Source organism: Tiliqua scincoides, chromosome 2 (assembly GCF_035046505.1).
Source record: "Tiliqua scincoides isolate rTilSci1 chromosome 2, rTilSci1.hap2, whole genome shotgun sequence".
NCBI lineage: Eukaryota > Metazoa > Chordata > Lepidosauria > Squamata > Scincidae > Tiliqua > Tiliqua scincoides.
In genome coordinates, this window is record NC_089822.1 from 107,613,368 (window position 1) to 107,630,755 (window position 17,388).

A 17,388-nucleotide genomic window follows, 5' to 3' on the forward strand; every position below is an offset into this window, starting at 1 on the left:
CAGATTTTGTGGGACTTCAAGGATGTGTCATTTTAGTCACAACTTCCTGATGTGCATGCGTACGCACTCATCATTCTCTTATGACTATAAAGCCTCTGGCTGGCTGCATTCTTCTTCATATGGCAAGGAGTTACCCTAATTTGCCTTGAAGACAGCATGCAGAAAATGGCTGAAGAAGTGACCTACGCCGACCTGAAGTTCATGACAGTGGAGCAGGTCAAGAAGCAGGAGTTCCAGAAAGGCAAAAGCAAAGGTAATGTGCAAATAAGTTAGCATGCTCACAGTTCTGCCTTCACACCGAGAGGCTTTGTTTTGGAATAGGTCAAATATAAGACTAGAAATGATCACGCTTGCTTAAGGGACTGACTTATTATCAGGAATGATTAGCAAGAGCTCAGGCTGTATCCTGCTTTTATGCCATCTCATGAGTATAATGTGGGATAGATGGCAAGTGATTGCATGTCTCATCCTCTGTACATCATGAAAGGAGGACATCTCTATGATAGACAACAAAACAAGGATGTACAACTGTATTATTTGTGAAACAAAAAAAAATGTATCCACACAATGAATACCCAGCAGGCAGGGCTGCTTATGCATAGAGCTGTATAAGAAACTGGATTCCTACAGAAATGTGCACATAGCCCATGTTTACAAACAGGAATCCCACTGATAATCTCTTTCACAGGGACACAGGGCGGGGGGAGACTTTTCTTCTCCCTCTGATCAATGGGATTCCAGCTTTTAGAAAATAGTGCACATGTGAACTATGTGCCATGTGCAGTTAAAAAGTGAATATAATATAATAATTTTAAAAAATAGTCATTATAAAAAAAAATTAACACTTTGAGTGAGAACCACAGAAACAGAGGGCAGCCCAGTCCTGAGCTCCTGTGGCACACAGCCTCAGTGGCTCCGAAAACGCCTGCCGCTGGATCCTGCGCGCCACGGGCTACCGCAGGCAGCACCTCAGGAGAAGGGGACTTTCATCCCCTTCTCCTGGGTAAGGGAAGTAGCCCCGCAATGGGACTACTCAAGTTACCTCCAACCAAAAGGTCGGCGGTAGGGTAAAGGCATTGGTGTAGGGCGCCAAGCCCCACACGAATGCGCAGGATCCGGAGGAGCGGAGCTCCATCGGACCTCCCTCCCTCCCTCCCTCCCTCCCTCCCTCCCTTTGGCATGCCTCCCAACCAACCTCTCCCCGCCTCCCCGTCACGCCTTCTCCCTGCCTTCTCTCTGCCCTCTGCCTGCCTCCCCCCTTCCTGGAACGCCTCCTCCCTGCGTCACTCCCTGCCCCCACTTACCATGCTGTGGCTTGGCGGTCTGTGCTACCGCTGAGCAGTGGAGGCTGGGCGCCCAGCCAGTGCCATACCAGTGCCATACCAGTGCCAGTGCCTGACTAGTGCTGGGCTAGCATGGGCGCTGGCCCAGCAGTAAGCCTCAGAAATGTGCCTTATGGCATGTTTGCGACAGTGCGCGCTGGTAGGAAGCTGGTGCGCCAAGCTCAGGATTGGGCTCTAAAACAGAGTAGAAAGGGAATGCATGAGCCATCACTTTGGTATCCTTCCCTAAGACCATCCACATGACCCAAAGTGAACCTCCCCACGTGGTACCAGCTCAGGGGATTCTAGTTCAGAGGAACAACCTGAATCATTTTGATATTTCAGATGTCGGTGGGTATGGATTCATTTCACAAAACCTAGAGCCCACTGGAAATTGCTGCCATTAAAAGGGCCTTTAAAAGGGGGTTGGACTGATTTATGGAGGAAAAGTCCATCAAAGGTTACAAACCATGGTGGGTATGTGCAGTTTCCTGGTTTTAGAAATAGGCTACCTCAGAAGGCCAGGTGCAAGGTTGTGGCACCAGGATGCAGGTATCTTGTTGTTTTGTGTGCTCCCTGAGACATCTGGTGGGCCACTGGGAGACAGAAGAAGCTGGACTAGATGGGCCTTTGGCCTGATCCAGCAAGACTCTTCTTATGTTCTTATGTAGTTACATAGCGAACACAAATAAGAAGGCTCGTCGAAGGGCCTTTGTTTTATTTGCGCTCTTCCTTTCTTTTACCTCAGCATCTTCCTTAATATCCTACCACTGGCGACCAGCAGCAGTGACTCTTGGAATCTTCTGCCTGGGTTTGCTTGGAGCAGCGGTGACTTTGAGTTTCAAGGGTATGCAGCAGGAGAGAAAATGAACAGTGGTACAAGACCTGCTTTATAGATTTTTTTAGATGACCAATTATTTATTACTATTATTAATATATAGATGGTTTATGTGCTACATTTTGTATCTTTAAAAAAGTTCTCAGAGCAGTTTACGTAGCAAAAAGGGATGAAAAGGTGGTTTCTTGTCCCAGAGTGGCACCCAAATGCAAGGGAAGGGCATCATGATGTTTCAGCAGCCATGCCTTGTTTGCTGTATAGCACCTGGTTCCAGCCTGAGATGAATCAGGAAGTGAAGGAAAGCAAATTGCATTGTGGTTGGGATCTTGATTTTGGGTTTTGTGGGCACACGTTTGTGGAATTAAAATCCTAGTGGCTCTGAACATAGCAAGTCCCGTCCTGTCCCCGCCACTTACACACATGTGAAACCTCCTTCTTCAGAGGAAGTATACCTCTGAATGCCAAATGCTGGGGACAAGGCAGGGAAAGGTTGACGCAACTGTGATCTTCTTGGGGACTTCTCTGTATCTGTAGGGCCGTAGCTGGGGGGGGCAGGGGGGACTTTGCTCCCAGCCAGCAGTTCCCCCCCCCCCCAGCATTTTTTCCAAGCCTGTCCTCTTTATTTAATCTGGCATCAGTTGGGAGTGATTTGAAGCCCTTTTTGCAACATTTTTTGTGCACAGGAAGGAAGACTGCTCGGTGCTTCTGGCAGGGATTGGGGAGGAGAGAGGGAGTGCATGTGTGTAGAGTGAGTAGAACAGGGTCCTGGGGGGGCTTCTTGGAAGTTATGACCTCTGGTCACCCTGCCCCATCCAGAGCACATGGAGAGCAGGGCTGGTCAAGAGCAGCTACAAGAAGTTTTGGAGAGATATCTCCTTGTGCTGGCTGGGGGAAGGGAGGGAGCTATTTCTTCTACTGTGGAACATGCTAATTACTACAATGGTACTGCTGTAGGGGGACAGGGAGAAATGTTTGTGTTTGGAGAAATCATGGGGGCGGGTTCTTGCCTTTCAGATATACTTTTAAAATTAATGGCTGCTGCTTGGGGGCTGGGGAGACCCTTTTTCTGGTGGGAGAAAACATGGAAAGCATTTGAGCTAAAGAGAACCAAGAACTTAAGTGTGGGAAACGTTCTAAGCAGGGGCGGATCCGGGGGAGGCCATGGGTGCATACCCCCCAACTGTTCTGCCAGCAGGGAAGGGCACCTGCCAGGATGGAGAGCAAAATTAGGTGTCAGGGGAACACCCATTGGGTGGGTGTCAAGGAGATTGGCTGGAATTGGAGCCCAGGTCTACCCACCCATCAAACAGCCACAGAGGCTTTAAGCTCAATCAGGAGCCCAAGTCTACCCAAATAGGTAGACCTGGGCTCCAAGTCCAGGCGGGAGCCCAGTTCTACCCACCCAGCAAATAGCCACAGAGGCTTGAGGGAGGACATGATGGAGACATATAAAATTATGTGAGGGATGGCTAGAGAGATGTTCTTTTTCCTCTCACATAACACCAGAACCAGGGGACATCCACTAAAATTGAATGTTGGGAGAGTTCAGATGGACAAAAAATTTCTTTATCCAGCGTGTAATTAGTCTGTGGAACTCCTTGCCACAGGAAGTGGTGATGGCAACTTACTTAGATGCCTTTAAGAGGGGAATGGACAAATTTCTGGAGGAAAGTCCATCACAGGTTACAAGTCATGATAGGTATGTGCAAGCTCCTGATTTTAGAAGTAGGCTACCTCAATGCCTGATGCAGGAGAGGGCACCAGGATGCAGCTTGTGTCTTACTGTCTTTTGTGCTCCCTGAAGCGTTTGGTGGGCCGCTGTGAGATACAGGAAGCTGGACTACATGGGCCTGTGGCCTGATTCAGCAGGGCTCTTCTTATGTTCTTATGCAGACTATAAGCTCAATCAGGAGCCCAGGTCTACCCAAGCAGATATACTTGGCCTCCAAGTCCAGATGAGAGCCCAGACCCAGGCCTGCCTGCCCAGCAAATGTCCGAAGAAGTGATAAACACAAGCAGGAGCCCAGGTCTACACAGCAGGTAGAACCCAGATCTGCCTGCCAGTAAATGTCCGCAGAAGCGATAAGCCCAGGTTGGTTACCAGCTACCTGCCTGGTTGACCTGGGCTCTGAAGGTAGTGCTCATGGCCCCCTCCCAAATACAGATACTGGATCCATTCCTGGTTCTAAGGAGATTCAACTCTCAGAAAGCTGGGAGGATTCAGCTCAAGCTATCAAGCTAGATAGGCGTTAGATAGGTGTTATATATGAACTATATAGGTGTTAAATAGGCATTAGATAGGTGCTAAATAGGTGTTAATAGGTGCTATATAGGCGGTAAATAGGTGTTATGTAGGTGTTATATAGGCGCTACATAGGTGCTAGGTGTTAGGCACTAGATAGGCGTTAGGTGCTAGATAGGCATTATATAGGTGTTAGATAGGTGCTATATAGGTGTTAGATAGGCACTTTCAATACAAGTAAATACTACCTGCATCACAGTGATATGTTTTACTTTTGCAGGGTTGCAAGGCTGTGTATTGCACTGGTGTGTAAATGAAAGGATATGTTGCATGTCATTTCTATGTAGGCAATACATTTTACATGGCATGCAGAGATGCATTTAGTCTATGCAAATTATTGTTACATGGATTTACAGCTAATGAATGCATCTTTCAAAAAAAACACACCCAAATTATTTTCTCTTTATGACATTTGGGGGAGTTGCAGGTATTTGATGTTTCTCCAGACTTATCCGTTCATTTTGCCCACCTGTATAGATAGCTGACGTCATTGCCCCCCTTGAAAAAATAGTCGCCTAGAATCCCCCCCCCCTAGAATCCTAGAATCCCCCTAGAATCCTGGGCCTGGGTATCTGGCTGGCTGGCTGGCTGTTAGAAATACAATGCTGGACCAGTTTACAATGCAATGCAGGTCAGTTTGATCCAGCAGAGCTTTTCTTCTTACATCCTATATCAACAATGTTCTCAGATGTGTGGAAATATAAGATAATGGGTGAATAATACCAGCAGTCAAGTGGCGACACACCACAGTGGGCTTTTAACTCAGGAAGTCAATCATGTTAGCTGGCTTCTCAGTTGGTGAGGAGAATTTGACCACACCTCTTCCTGAGTGGGTTTATGATCAGAGGTGGAGTGGGAAAATTCTCCTCATTACTGGATAGAACAGCCCCAATGACTAGTTTACCAAATGGTTATCCACTCTTCAATGAGTTACCATATGGTCAAGACAGCCCATGTATTCTGATCTCCATTCATCCAAGCATCAGCTCAGGCAGGTGCAAAAATATGGCTCTGTTCTTTGTCATTTGGTGTTGTGCTGGCAGCTGTACTGGGAGAATTTGCCCCAGAGCAATAAGGCAAGAAGCACTGGCCCAGTCCAGTTGCTTCTGCTACTGGGATATGCTCCCAATCACTGTAAATGCCAGCCGATTACCCCCTGAGTTGCTCGGCAGCTAGGACACAGTCCTGTATTAGACTGTGAGCTTCAGGAGTGCCTCCTCTCCTCCTGCCCAACACATGCCCTGTTGATAACAAGGTTTTGTCACCACAGGCATAACACGAGAGAAAATAAAACCTATGATCCTAATACCAGTACTGTGGAAGCGTTTGTGGTAAGTTTGTTTGGTCTTTAGTTATGCAGGCATCCCACACAGTGAGCAGTCAGAATGAGAACCTGACAGCGCAGAAGGAGATATTGGAAACACTGCTCAAGAAGCTGAATGTCCTTCAAGCCCAGAATTTAAACCTTTCTGAGACCCTTCAACAACTGTCCAATGACAGAGGTAAACAGGCTTTGAAGTTTAGAGGTTTCTTATGTACTTTAAAGAGTTTTCTATGACTGTTCTGCCCTCTAGAGGACAACGTTAGAAGTAGAGTGTCCTATGTCAGTTGTACGGACTTTCCTAAGGCAAAATCTCCACTAAATGTTTGCAGGAGGTTCAGGAGAGTGGGTCAAAGTAGGTCTGAGTAGGTCCAAGAGGGTATATCGGGCCCGGGTCAGGGGCATAGGATATCAACATTGCTGCCGCCGCCAATATCTGCTCTGGACTGCCCTCAACACACTGTAGCCCAGCCCAGTACCACCTTGATCCCCCCCAACCACCCCTCACCTTACCTGGACTGGTGGAACATCCGGGCAGTTCTGGCACTTATGAAGCCTCTGGCCCAGTGGTTCTCAAAATTTTAGCACCGGGACCCACTTTTTAGAATGAGAATCTGTCAGGACCCACCAGAAGTGATGTCATGACCAGAAATGACATCATGAAGTAGGAAGAATTTTGACAATCCTAGGCTGCAATCCTACCCACACTTACCCAGTAGTCCCATTTACTATCATTGTTAAAAGCATATAATAGTAGCCTATTAAAAGTGCAGATCTGTAACATTTCTTCAAGTGCAGTCACACACCATGGTAGCATCAAGTCTAACATATAAAAAATAAAATATTGATGAATGGGGACCCACCTGAAATTGGCTTGCAACCCACCTAGTGGGTCCCAACTCACAGTTTGAGAAACACTGCTCTGGCCATTTCCACCAGCAGTTTATTGCACATGTTTGTATCATCACAGGGTCACTGACAACAATGAATTGCTAGGTCTGCTGTCATAAATGGTCCATGGAATAACTTTCTTTTTCCTCCTCTGTTTGTAAATGGAAATAACAACAGAACAATAACAATAATGACAAAACCAATGGAAAAAAATGAAAGAAAATCAAATAAATACAAGGCAATTGATCCCGGGAACAATGAAAGCCAGCACTACTGAGGGGGTGCATAGGCACTGGGGGTGGGGGTGGGGAGAATGGATCAGGCCCGGGGAAGGGCAGGATTGAGGGCAATGTACACCAAATCCTGGACCCCTTTCTTGGACTTGATCTGCCTTCACAGAGCAACAAGGACTTCCGCCAGCAATTGAGCTGGCACAGGTCCAAGTTGCCCCATAAGTTTGAGTTGCCCCAACACAGCTCCAAGTTGCCCCTAGGCTTACTCCAGGGCAAGGGGACAAGTGTCACCTCAAGAAGACCTCAAGCAGCCAAAAATTGCCTGCAAAATGAAGCAGAAGCCATGCCCCCTCCGCTGCATCGCCACACAGGGATTAGGTAGGATGACTTGTAAAATGACTTGTAAAATGTTCCTCGTTTTCAGTTCTGTTTCATTTCAAAGGCCATCGCTGCAGCCCGTGTCCAGAGAGATGGCAGCAGCGCGGAGACAATTGCTACTTCTTTTCCGCAAAGTGGAACACATGGGAAGAAAGCAGAGCTCTGTGCACTACTTTTAACTCCAGGCTTCTTAAAATACAGAGTAAGGATGAGCTGGTAAAGACCATGTTTCTTCTTTTTTCATAATTTGGACATCCTTTTTTGGTATTTAACATGATTAACAGGCACGTCAAGTTACTTGATCAATGAGATCATCCCATCTCATGGAGATGATGATGATCAAGAGTGTCAAGATCATGTGACTGGGCAGTTTTTCCACCAGAATATATCACCATTTCTCCCATCCTAGTGGTGCACTGCACTCTAGAACCCTCTCCTATATCTGACATGCTCCGAAGCACTCAGCTAATAATTCATAGGAAACGGAAGGGTTCAAGCATGCTCACAACATTAAAAACACAAAACACAACAAAAATAAAATTAATAATTAACAGACAAAATTACCTCACACTGAACAGTACGTTCACACCAGAAAAAAATCAACATTCGGTACAGTACGTATTTTTTATATTTTTAAGTTCATCACAAGACCAGACCTCTTGTTTTTCTTGCTACTTGAAACCTGTTTTAATTTTTTTTTTTCTATACAGGTTGTGTCTCATTATTTGCAAGGGTTCCTTTTCCAGAAAATGCACTAAAATGCAAAAAATGCACTAAAGCAAAACAATTTAAACAACAAAGTCCCTTTGCTCTGGTGATTTAAAAACAGCCTTGCTGAGCTTTTGTAATGCACACAGAGGCAATTGGTCTCTCTCCAGGCAATTAGGCTTCACTAGGAGACAGCAATTCCTCCCTGCACCAGGAGCCCCAGCAAGGGGAAAAGAATGGGTGACCATCACTACCATTTAGCCTTCTTTCATGTGCTCCGGGGAAGGGAGGAATGAAGCCTGGACAGAGAATGATTGATGGATTGTCAGCCAGCTGTCCCATTAACGAGGCTATTGTTAAAAGACTGTTTTCCTTTAATTTAAAGCAGGGCTCTCCAAACCCTGGCCCGGGGGCCAGATGCAGCCCGCAGCAAGCCTCTTTCCGGCCCGTGGCCAACCTCTCGTCCCCTGAAAGCCTCTGGCCCGCTCAACTGAACATGACCAGAACTGTGCTCTGATTGTGTCTGGAGGGTGTTCTGAGGGTCAGAGTGGTTGAATGAATGAGCCCATTCATTAATTTATTCACTCATCTAAGTTCCATCTCTAATTTATTTATTTAAATTTTATATTTAATTTTTTCCCCCCCGGCCCTCCACAGCATGCCAGATATTTGATGCGGCCCTCTGGCCAAAAAGTTTGGAGACCCCCACCCCCCAGTGAAAAATCTGTGGATAATTTAGTTATACCTGTACTCACTTGCATGACTGTCTCCCTAAAACAGTAAAAAGCAGTTTTTTAAACTGTTATTTTAAAGGGGTTCAGAGCCATTCAGAGCCACCATTCAGAGCGCGATACCATAGTCTTTCGAGACTGAAGGTTGCCAAATAGAAATTTTAAAGGGGTGCATTTTTCCTCTTCTCCAAGGATCAGCACATTCCTTCTCATCTCCCATTCGTGTTGAGTCAAATCCATGTATAAAAAATCCGTGTAGAACAAGGTTAGACCTGTACTTCCTTCTGGGAAGTGTGCAGTTCGTGCATCTGATGAAGTGAACTGTAGTCCACAAAAACTTGTGCTACAACAGATCTGAAGAGTCTTTGTTTTAGCGAAAAGTCTGTATCCCAGCAATTCATTCATACACAAAAGGCCACACTTCACAAGAAAATAATCTGTTTCAGTTTGCCTGTCACTGTGTTTTTCTTTGTTTTGTTTTCATATGAAATGTAATTTGGGTCCTTGCTGATGTTTCATTCAGGAGTTCATTCTGGAATCAGCACAGGCCTATAATTCGTTCTGGATCGGCTTAGTCCGCAGTAGAGCTGGTGGACCTTGGCTATGGGAGGACAACAGCACCTTCTCTACTGACCTGTAAGTCTTTGTCTTTCTACCACCTAATGGGGCACATTATGTCATGCTGGAAAAAGTTGGCAACCAAGGTTTCTTACAGCAGAGAAACACTTATGCAGTAAAGAAGCCATGATCACTGGCATAGCTAGAGGGGGGCCGGGCACTAAGTTTTGCAGGGAGCCTCACCGCAGCATGCAAGTGGCTCCTCCCCTCCCCTTCTGAACCATTTGGGGGGGGGGGCAAAACTGAGGCAAATGGCTCCCAAGGGGAGGGGGAGGGTCCGCTTGAACGCTGTGGGGAGGCTCCCTGCGAAACTTAGTGCTCTGCCCCCCTCTAGCTACGCCAGTGGCCATGATCAATTTAAATAAAACAGAATTACAGAACCAGCATTGACTAAGCAAGATGGAAACAAGCAATGACCCCCTGCAACAAATGAAATTATTAAGCTTCATGAGCCAGAGAGGGCAAAGTGGTTGTCAGCTGCTGATAGAATGTTGCCAGAGAGAAGGCCTCGGCCTCCTCCTCCTCCTCCTTCTTCTTCGCGCAAATTGCCAGAGATCATGTCATTCCAAGTTCTCTCTGATACAATGCAGTCCTCCACAAACTGAGCCCACCCAGTTAAAAGGGAGCAATAGATGTATGACTGTCAATCACAATAGTGAAATGCTCTTGTTACAACATGTACAATGGACTTTATCCTGCCCCTGCTGTAGATAATGTAGAATCCTGCTTCAATTCAGAAAATTTGATAAGAAGATGAACTCTGAAGTGCATTTGGTTTGGCACCACTGCTCAGCAAGTCTATGAAATATTTATGTACTTTGTCTACATTATTGCTTTCTCTTCCAGGTTCAACATTCCTGAAGCTGGCTCCAGCAATTATCCCATCTGTGTGTCCATTCAGGGTGGGAATCTGATTGCTTCAGATTGTTCAGGGTACCGGTTCTGCATCTGTGAGAAAGGGACAGATTCAGCAAATCTTGACCATCAGTAAAATGAAACACCTTCAAAACTAACAATATAGACTCTGGTTTTCTGTCCAGGGGCATTGCTGATAAGAAATAACATCTCAATCAAATCAGCTCATTCATCATCACTATTAGTTTCAGGCTAAACTAAAACTCCACCATGAAGCTTCTTGCCTGGACCAGTCAACTCTGCAGAGCCCCTCTTCGCCTGACTCTTGGCTTCCTAGCTTCCTAGCTAGAGAACTTGAGGAAAGGCCATGAATTATAGATCTCTGAGGCCCAAATCCTAACCAACTTTCTCACACTGACATAGCAGTGCTAATGGGGCATGTGCTGTATCCTGCAGTTGGGTGGCAGTCACAGAGCCCTCCTCAAGCTAAGGGGATGTTTGTTCCTTTATTTCAGAGCTGCTTTGCCCTTACCTTGGTGCTGGAAAGTTGGTTAGGATTGCGCCCTGAATCAATGAAAAATAAAATATGTTTGGGTTTGGCTTTTAGGATTGCTATGAATAAGGAAATGTTTATCTGGTTTTTCTGGTATTGGTGAAAAAATCTCCAAAACCAGCAGAGTGCCATTTCATATGGGCATGTAATGCCATAGTTAGCTGCTTATGTGGTTTGCGATCATGGTGACAACCACACCTCCATGATAACATCTGAATCTTGTGTACATTTTTCCAGTAGTAAACCTGCCCCAGAGGTGCCCTGGGGCAAAGATCCGTGATGATGCCCCCCCCCATGCAAAGCCGCCCCCTCCCACTCACCTGCAGCGCAATAGAGCCTCACATGGCTCCAGGACTGACTGGGGAAACCATCTGAGGCTTCCCACACAGTCCTAGAGACACGTGCCCGAGGCATTTGCCCCTGTTGCTTAATGGTACGTCCATAGCTGCACTTTCTGTATCCACAAGGATCTTTCTTTGTTGAAGGCTTGACTGTTCTTGCCAGACTTGAAGCTTTGTACAGAGCCTCTTGCACTCTCTTCCTGTGCACCTTAGTGATCTTCAGAGTAGTAGTGCTTTGGGAAAAATAGAGTGCAGATCCATACGCTATAAGAGATTCATTACTTGTAGCAAAGAAAGAAGTGATATGACGGGCTGTCTGTTGTGCTGTTTTTCTTTGATTTGTAATAGGTGTCTTTAAATTAAATTCATCTAATTAAACCTGATTGCATATGTTGCCGTATATTGCATTACATTTTTGTAACACACACACACACACACACACAAACATACAAGGACTGGATCTAGGCTCCGTTTTCAGCCAGGGTGCTTCTGGACTATTGGTACCATATATGCTACTGGTGGCAAATTGTCCTTTCAACTCTGCTCAGATACAGGCATCACCAGGCCAAATTGGGCAATGCTGGCCATTCACCAGCAGTTCAGGTACACCATGCTGCACAAGCTCCCCTTTCCCCCCAGTCTCAAAGTCAGCATCAGATGCCCTTCAGGAAGGGTGTGAGTTTTGCTCTCTGCATAAAGTGGCTACTTCTATGTTTGCTCTTCTCAAATACTAAGTCCAGTCACAGTTGCCATATAATGACACAGCACAGGCAGGCACTCAATGTTGTTCAGCGCTTCTTCGGTGACTACATTTTCTCTGGAATATAGCTCAGAGTAGTGCTGCACCCAGCGTTCCATCTGCTGCGCCCGATCCTGGATGACCTCGCCTGCAGCAGACTTCAGGGGGCAATTTTCTTCTGTGTTGGACCTAGGGCCTGCTTGATACCATCATACATCCCCTTGATGTTGCCCTTGTCAGCTGCTATCTGTATCTGGGAACAGAGCTGGAGCCAGTAGCACATCTCCTGGCAGTCTGCTGGACTTTGCTGCGAGCAGCTCGGAGGACCTGCAGGTTGCGCTCACTGGGACAGGCCTTGTATGCTGCTTGAGCTCTCCTCTTTTCCTCAATGACTGGTGTCAACTCCTCAGAGTGGGCTTCAAACCAGTCTGCCGCCTTGTTGGTCTTCTTGCCGAATATGGACAAGGCGGTGTTGTAAACGGCATTCTTGAAATGTTCCCATCTGCTGGATGCGTTTGCGTCGGCTGGGCCTGGAAGAGATTCCTTAAGCACTCGTGCAAATTTCTCCACTTTTCTCTGATCCCGGGTCTTGCTGGTATCAATGCAACATCTTCCTTCCTTTTTCGTGTGATACAGTCGCTTTGTTTGCAGTTTCACTCTGCTGCACACCAGGGAGTGGTCAGTGTCGCAGGCAGCACCCTGATAACTGCGTGTGATCTTGATGCTGGAAAGGCTGGAGCGTCTGGTAAGAATCAGGTCGAGCTGGTGCCAGTGCTTTGATCTTGGGTGTCTCCAAAAGACTCTATGTTGGGGCTTCGTGTTCAAGAACGTGTTGCTGACACAGAGACCGTGATGACAGCAAAACTCTAGCAGGCGTTGGCCATTTTTGTTCATCTTCCCAGTGCCAAACTGACCTAAGCAAGAAGGCCATGAACTGTTATCAGCACCAACTCTAGCATTGAAATCACCGAGGATGAACAATGGCTCTTTTACGGGGATCTTCTTGATAGTGGTGGCCAGGTCATTGTAGAATTTGTCTTTGGCTTCTGCTGGAGACGACAGAGTCAGTGCATAAGCACTGATGAGAGTGACAGCTCCTGCTGATGACTGGAGCTGCAGGGACAAAATTCTTTCACTTCCCGCAGTAGGTGGGATGATGGATTTCAGCAGGGTATTTCTGATCGCAAAGCCAATGCCATGTTCCCTGGTTTCATTTGGTGGTTTTCCCTGCCAGAAAAATGAGAAATTTCTCTCCTTGACAGATCCAGAATCTGGCAGCCTCGTCTCTTGAAGGGCGACGATGTCCATCTGCAGTCTGCTCAGCTCCATGTTGATGACAGCTGTTTTGCGTGCATTGTCTATTTCTTGCAGGTCATCAGAGAAGCCAGGTGTCATTGTCCTTACATTCCAGGTGCCCAGCTTTAGGGCAGAAGTTTTCTGTTTTCTGTTGCATGGTGCAGAGTTGTCGATCCGCTTGTCGGTTTTCACCCTAAACCCCACACACCCCGTGAGGTTAACGGACCGTGGCAAGGCAACACCTTACTGGCTGGGGACTGCCCAGCTTAAGGCAGGCAGTAGCTGCCCAATGAGATGCAATGATCTCTCCCACCGTCGGAAGCAGCCCCTGGCATCACGCTCTACGCCAATCGAGCAAAGACTTATAACTGGTAAAACTGCTGCTTCCCGTTTTGTGCTGATGCCATATGGCGAAGTTGGAGTGTCCTCTCCAGTGCGTGAAGCCTGGGTAAAGAAGATATGGAGGATAGGCTGTTACCCATGCAGCAAATCCCCCCTCTCCACGTCGCTGGAATGGTCCAATGGAAAGGCAGAAGCCAATATGGTTGGTTCCAGCGGCGTTGCAGGAGTTGCCAGAATGTGACTGTGTTCAGCTGCGAATTGCCTCAGGGACTCCGGCTCCTGATTTTGCCTCGAGGTTGACTCCTGAAGCCTTTTCCACAACTGGATATAGCCACAAGGCAGTGGAGGTTTGACATCAGAGTTTCCTTCTCTTAGAGGAGTTCCTTCCCAGGCTGACGAGTCACATCTACCCAGTGGCTGTTTGGTCACCTCTTACGACAAGTACAGCCAAACTGAGGGCCTGTTCTTATCCCCAGCCCCCAAGGGATTATGCAGGAGTGGAGGGGCAGAAAGGGAGATTGTGGGGGATGGAGGATTGCAGGGCAAGAGAGGAGGGTTGTGGGGAATGGAGGACTGCAGGGGGATAGAGGGGGGTTGTGGGTAATGGAGGATTGTAGAGGGGGAGGGAGGAGAGAGGGGAGTTGTGGGTAATGGGGAATTGCAGAGGGAGAGAGAGAATGAGGGTAATGGAGGATTGCAGAGGGGGAGGGAGGAGAGAGGGGGGTTGTGGGTAATGGGGGACTGCAGAGGGAGAGAAGGAATGAGGGTAATGGAGGATTGCGAAGGGGGAGGGAGGAGAGAGGGAGGTTGTGGGTACTGGGGGATTGCAAAGGGAGAGAAGGGATGAGGGATAACTGTGCAAAAAGGCACTTTTTCAAGTGGTGCCCCTCTTATATTTAGCAGGGGGAGAACAACCATCCCTCTTCAACCCAGCGCAGTTTCTCGAACCAATCAGGGGCACACCTTTTATTATTTAATTAATTAAATTTGCTTTTGTCTGGCAGGGGGGCTACAAATCTTTGACCCCACTTAGCAGATAGATGCTTTAGTTATGGCAGTGACTGGGGGGGAGGCAGCAGAGCAAGTGGGTGGCAAGCTGCTGGGGGGGGAGGCAGGTTTTCTCCCAATTTGCACTTTTATAAAAGTTCAAGCATGATGTCACTTCCGGTTGTGACATCACTTCCGGGGCAACATTTTGAGCTTGGCACCGGGCTACACGATCATTAGCTACGCCACTATTGTTGTCCTTCTAGTTATTGTTCTTAAGCCAGTAAGAAATATCTGTTTTCTTTCTCTCACTTCCATTTAAATTTGACCTCCAGCAATATCAACTTATGATCTTAGCAGTAGCTTAGCTGGGAGTGTGGGTATCCAAGGCCAGGTGATGTGACCCAGGGCCATCATGATGTACATGTTGGTACTTATGGAGAAGATCTGGAATGCATTTCCACTACAGCTTTAATCCACTTTCAATGCACTTCTATTCTCCCAATACAATCTGTGGGGACTGTGTTACAGTCTCCAGAAAGCATTGCATTGAAAGAAGTCTACTGATTAAAGCTGCAGGGCAGTGTTTCTCAAACTTTGAGGGAGCTTTACTCCTTCAGTAAGTGTTTGCGGGGTAGGAGCTAGGGCAGCAATGCGATCCCCAGGATCGCATCACTAAGGGGGGAAAGGGGCATGCTTTGTACTTACTTTAAACTAGGAAGGGCTGCTGGAGGCTGCAGGAGGTGTGGAGAGCCCTGCACAGTCCTCCTCAGCTCTCCCCGATGCTTGGAACATTCAGTAAAAACGGGCACAAAGCACTTCCGTTTTGCAGAAGGTGCAAAAGGAGGTGCAAAATGTGTCCCTGGCATCCTTCTGCAGAGATCTTCAGGTGTCTGAAGGTCCCCACCCCATATGAATATGGCAGCCTCGTACACTGTTGGTTTCACCAGTGGCCTCCAAGAAGGCTTTGTTTTGATTGGTATGACCAGAGCCCCTGCCCCAGCCAAGGGTCAAATGGAGATCCTTGGCACAAAACTCATACAGCAAGACCAGCTCAACCATCCAGTTGAGGGCCCTGGGATCAGGGGATGTTGGAAGGCCATAAAAGCAGCATTCCACACGGAGTAGACCCTCCACAAGGCCCAGGAGTACCCCAGCCAGAGCACCCATAATACTGTGTGGGCGGAGGCACCACAACCCATTTTTAGGGCTGTGATTTTCAACCTTTATCCTCTTATGGCACACTGACAAGGCACTAAAATTGTCAAGGTAGACCATCAGTTTTTTGACAATTGACACTGCACTGACAGCAGGGACTTGCATCCCCCAGTGTCCCTACTAACAAATGATCCTCCTCCAAATTCTCACGGTGCACCTGCAGACCACCCATGGCACAGCAGTGGGTTGAAAATGGCTGCTTTAGAGACTGCCATTATATAGATAAGCAACTGAGGGAGCTGGGGGGGGGGCAACTGAGGGGGCAACTGAGGGGGCTAGAGAGTGGCAGCTTATAGTTTATAAGCTTATAGCTTATAGACATAGGTTTCAGTGGAAAATTCTGGTGCAGATTGTCCAGTGTCTGCTTACTCTACAAGGTTTGTGGTTTGGAATGACATTAACCAGTGTTTCCTTTATGTGGGAGTACCAATAAATTCCGTGTGTGATAGAGAGTAAAAACATTGTATGGAAAGAAGGATGGACAGGTGTTTGGTTTAAAACAAAGACTTCTTTATTGTGTTAGTATCTGTATTTGCCCTAAAAATACCTGATCGCATATTCTCTCCCACTTTGAATTATAAGTCTCTTCATGCTGTTGACATACATGTCCTTCTGCCTAAAGTATTTTTGAGGGCAAGTTGCACATCTTTGTTTCTGAGGCTGTAAACCAGGGGATTCAATAAGGGTGTCACCATTGTGTAACTGACTGATATGAAGATGTCCTGATCCAGTGAGTAGGTAGATTTGGGCCTTAAATAGATGATGGAGGCACAACCAAAGTGCACCACAACCACAATGATATGGGATGCACAGGTGGAAAAAGCTTTCTGCTTCCCCTTAGTGGAGGGGATCTTGAAGATGGTGTTGAGGATGAGGGCATAAGATAAAAGAACCAGCAAAAAAGAGCCAAAGATAATTACAATGCAAAAAATGAAAATGGAAATTTCAGTGACGCTGCTTTTTTTGCAGGCAAGCTTAAGAACTGGACCCATCTCACAGAAGAAATGGTGAATCTTATTGGGCCCACAAAATGGCAGCCTCACTATAAGCCCTTGTTCTATTATGGCAAAAATAAGGCTTATTATATAAGCAGAGGCCACCAGTTGCCTACAAATGCGTCGGTTCATGAGAACTGGGTAACGCAGAGGATGGCAGATGGCCGCGTAACGGTCATAACCCATCTGGGTCAGTATAATGCAGTTTACACCTCCAAGGGTATTGAAGAAAAATAGTTGAGCTATACAACCCCCAAAAGAAATGGCTTTTGTTTCTGTTATCAGATTCGCCAGCATTTTTGGGACTATAACAAAACTGTAGCAGATTTCAGAGCAGGACAGAACAGAAAGGAAGAAATACATGGGAGTATGAAGTGTGCGGTCAACCCAGATAACTGTGATTAGGAGAGTATTAGCAGTTATACTGGTCAAATATATCAGGAAGAATACAACAAACAATACAGTCTTCAGATCTAGGAAGCTGGAGAATCCAGTCAGGATAAATTCATACACCACAGTATTATTTCTGCTTCCCATTGATTCAAGGTGTCAAATCTGTAAAGAAATCATAGTAGAAATGGTTGGAACCAGGGCCTATAAGAGGCATTTTAGCAGGGGGTACAAAGTTTCTTCTGGGCCCCTTCCCAAAGAGGAAGGGGGGCAATGGGAGGTGGGCAGAATGGGGGGCAAAATAGGGTGGGGGAGGTGTTGACAGCCACA

At 46.9% G+C, this 17,388-nt stretch overlaps 2 protein-coding genes across 2 annotated transcripts; one reads left to right on the top strand and one right to left on the bottom strand.

Moving 5' to 3' along the window:
* Window positions 1–165: 165 nt before the first annotated feature.
* OLR1 (oxidized low density lipoprotein receptor 1) lies at window positions 166–10,333 on the top strand. Its single transcript, XM_066612662.1, has 6 exons — window positions 166–253; window positions 2,071–2,169; window positions 5,815–5,964; window positions 7,350–7,501; window positions 9,248–9,360; window positions 10,189–10,333. The coding sequence occupies exons 1-6, from the start codon at window positions 166–168 to the stop codon at window positions 10,331–10,333; spliced, it is 747 nt and encodes a 248-aa protein (XP_066468759.1).
* A 5,927-nt stretch (window positions 10,334–16,260) lies between these two features.
* Window positions 16,261–17,205, bottom strand: LOC136638626 (olfactory receptor 10T2-like). Its single transcript, XM_066612663.1, has one exon. It carries the CDS (start codon window positions 17,203–17,205, stop codon window positions 16,261–16,263), a length of 945 nt encoding a protein of 314 aa, XP_066468760.1.
* Between the last annotated feature and the right edge of the window lie 183 nt (window positions 17,206–17,388).

Bases quoted from the DNA above. Each gene is read 5' to 3' on its own strand.
- OLR1 (XM_066612662.1), top strand. From the start codon at position 166: ATGGCTGAAGAAGTGACCTACGCCGACCTGAAGTTCATGACAGTGGAG. The intron at 2,170-5,814 runs GTATGCAGCAGG...TTTGGTCTTTAG, and splicing joins GGTGACTTTGAGTTTCAAGG to TTATGCAGGCATCCCACACA. The intron at 5,965-7,349 runs GTAAACAGGCTT...TTCATTTCAAAG, and splicing joins ACAACTGTCCAATGACAGAG to GCCATCGCTGCAGCCCGTGT.
- LOC136638626 (XM_066612663.1), bottom strand. From the start codon at position 17,205: ATGGGAAGCAGAAATAATACTGTGGTGTATGAATTTATCCTGACTGGA.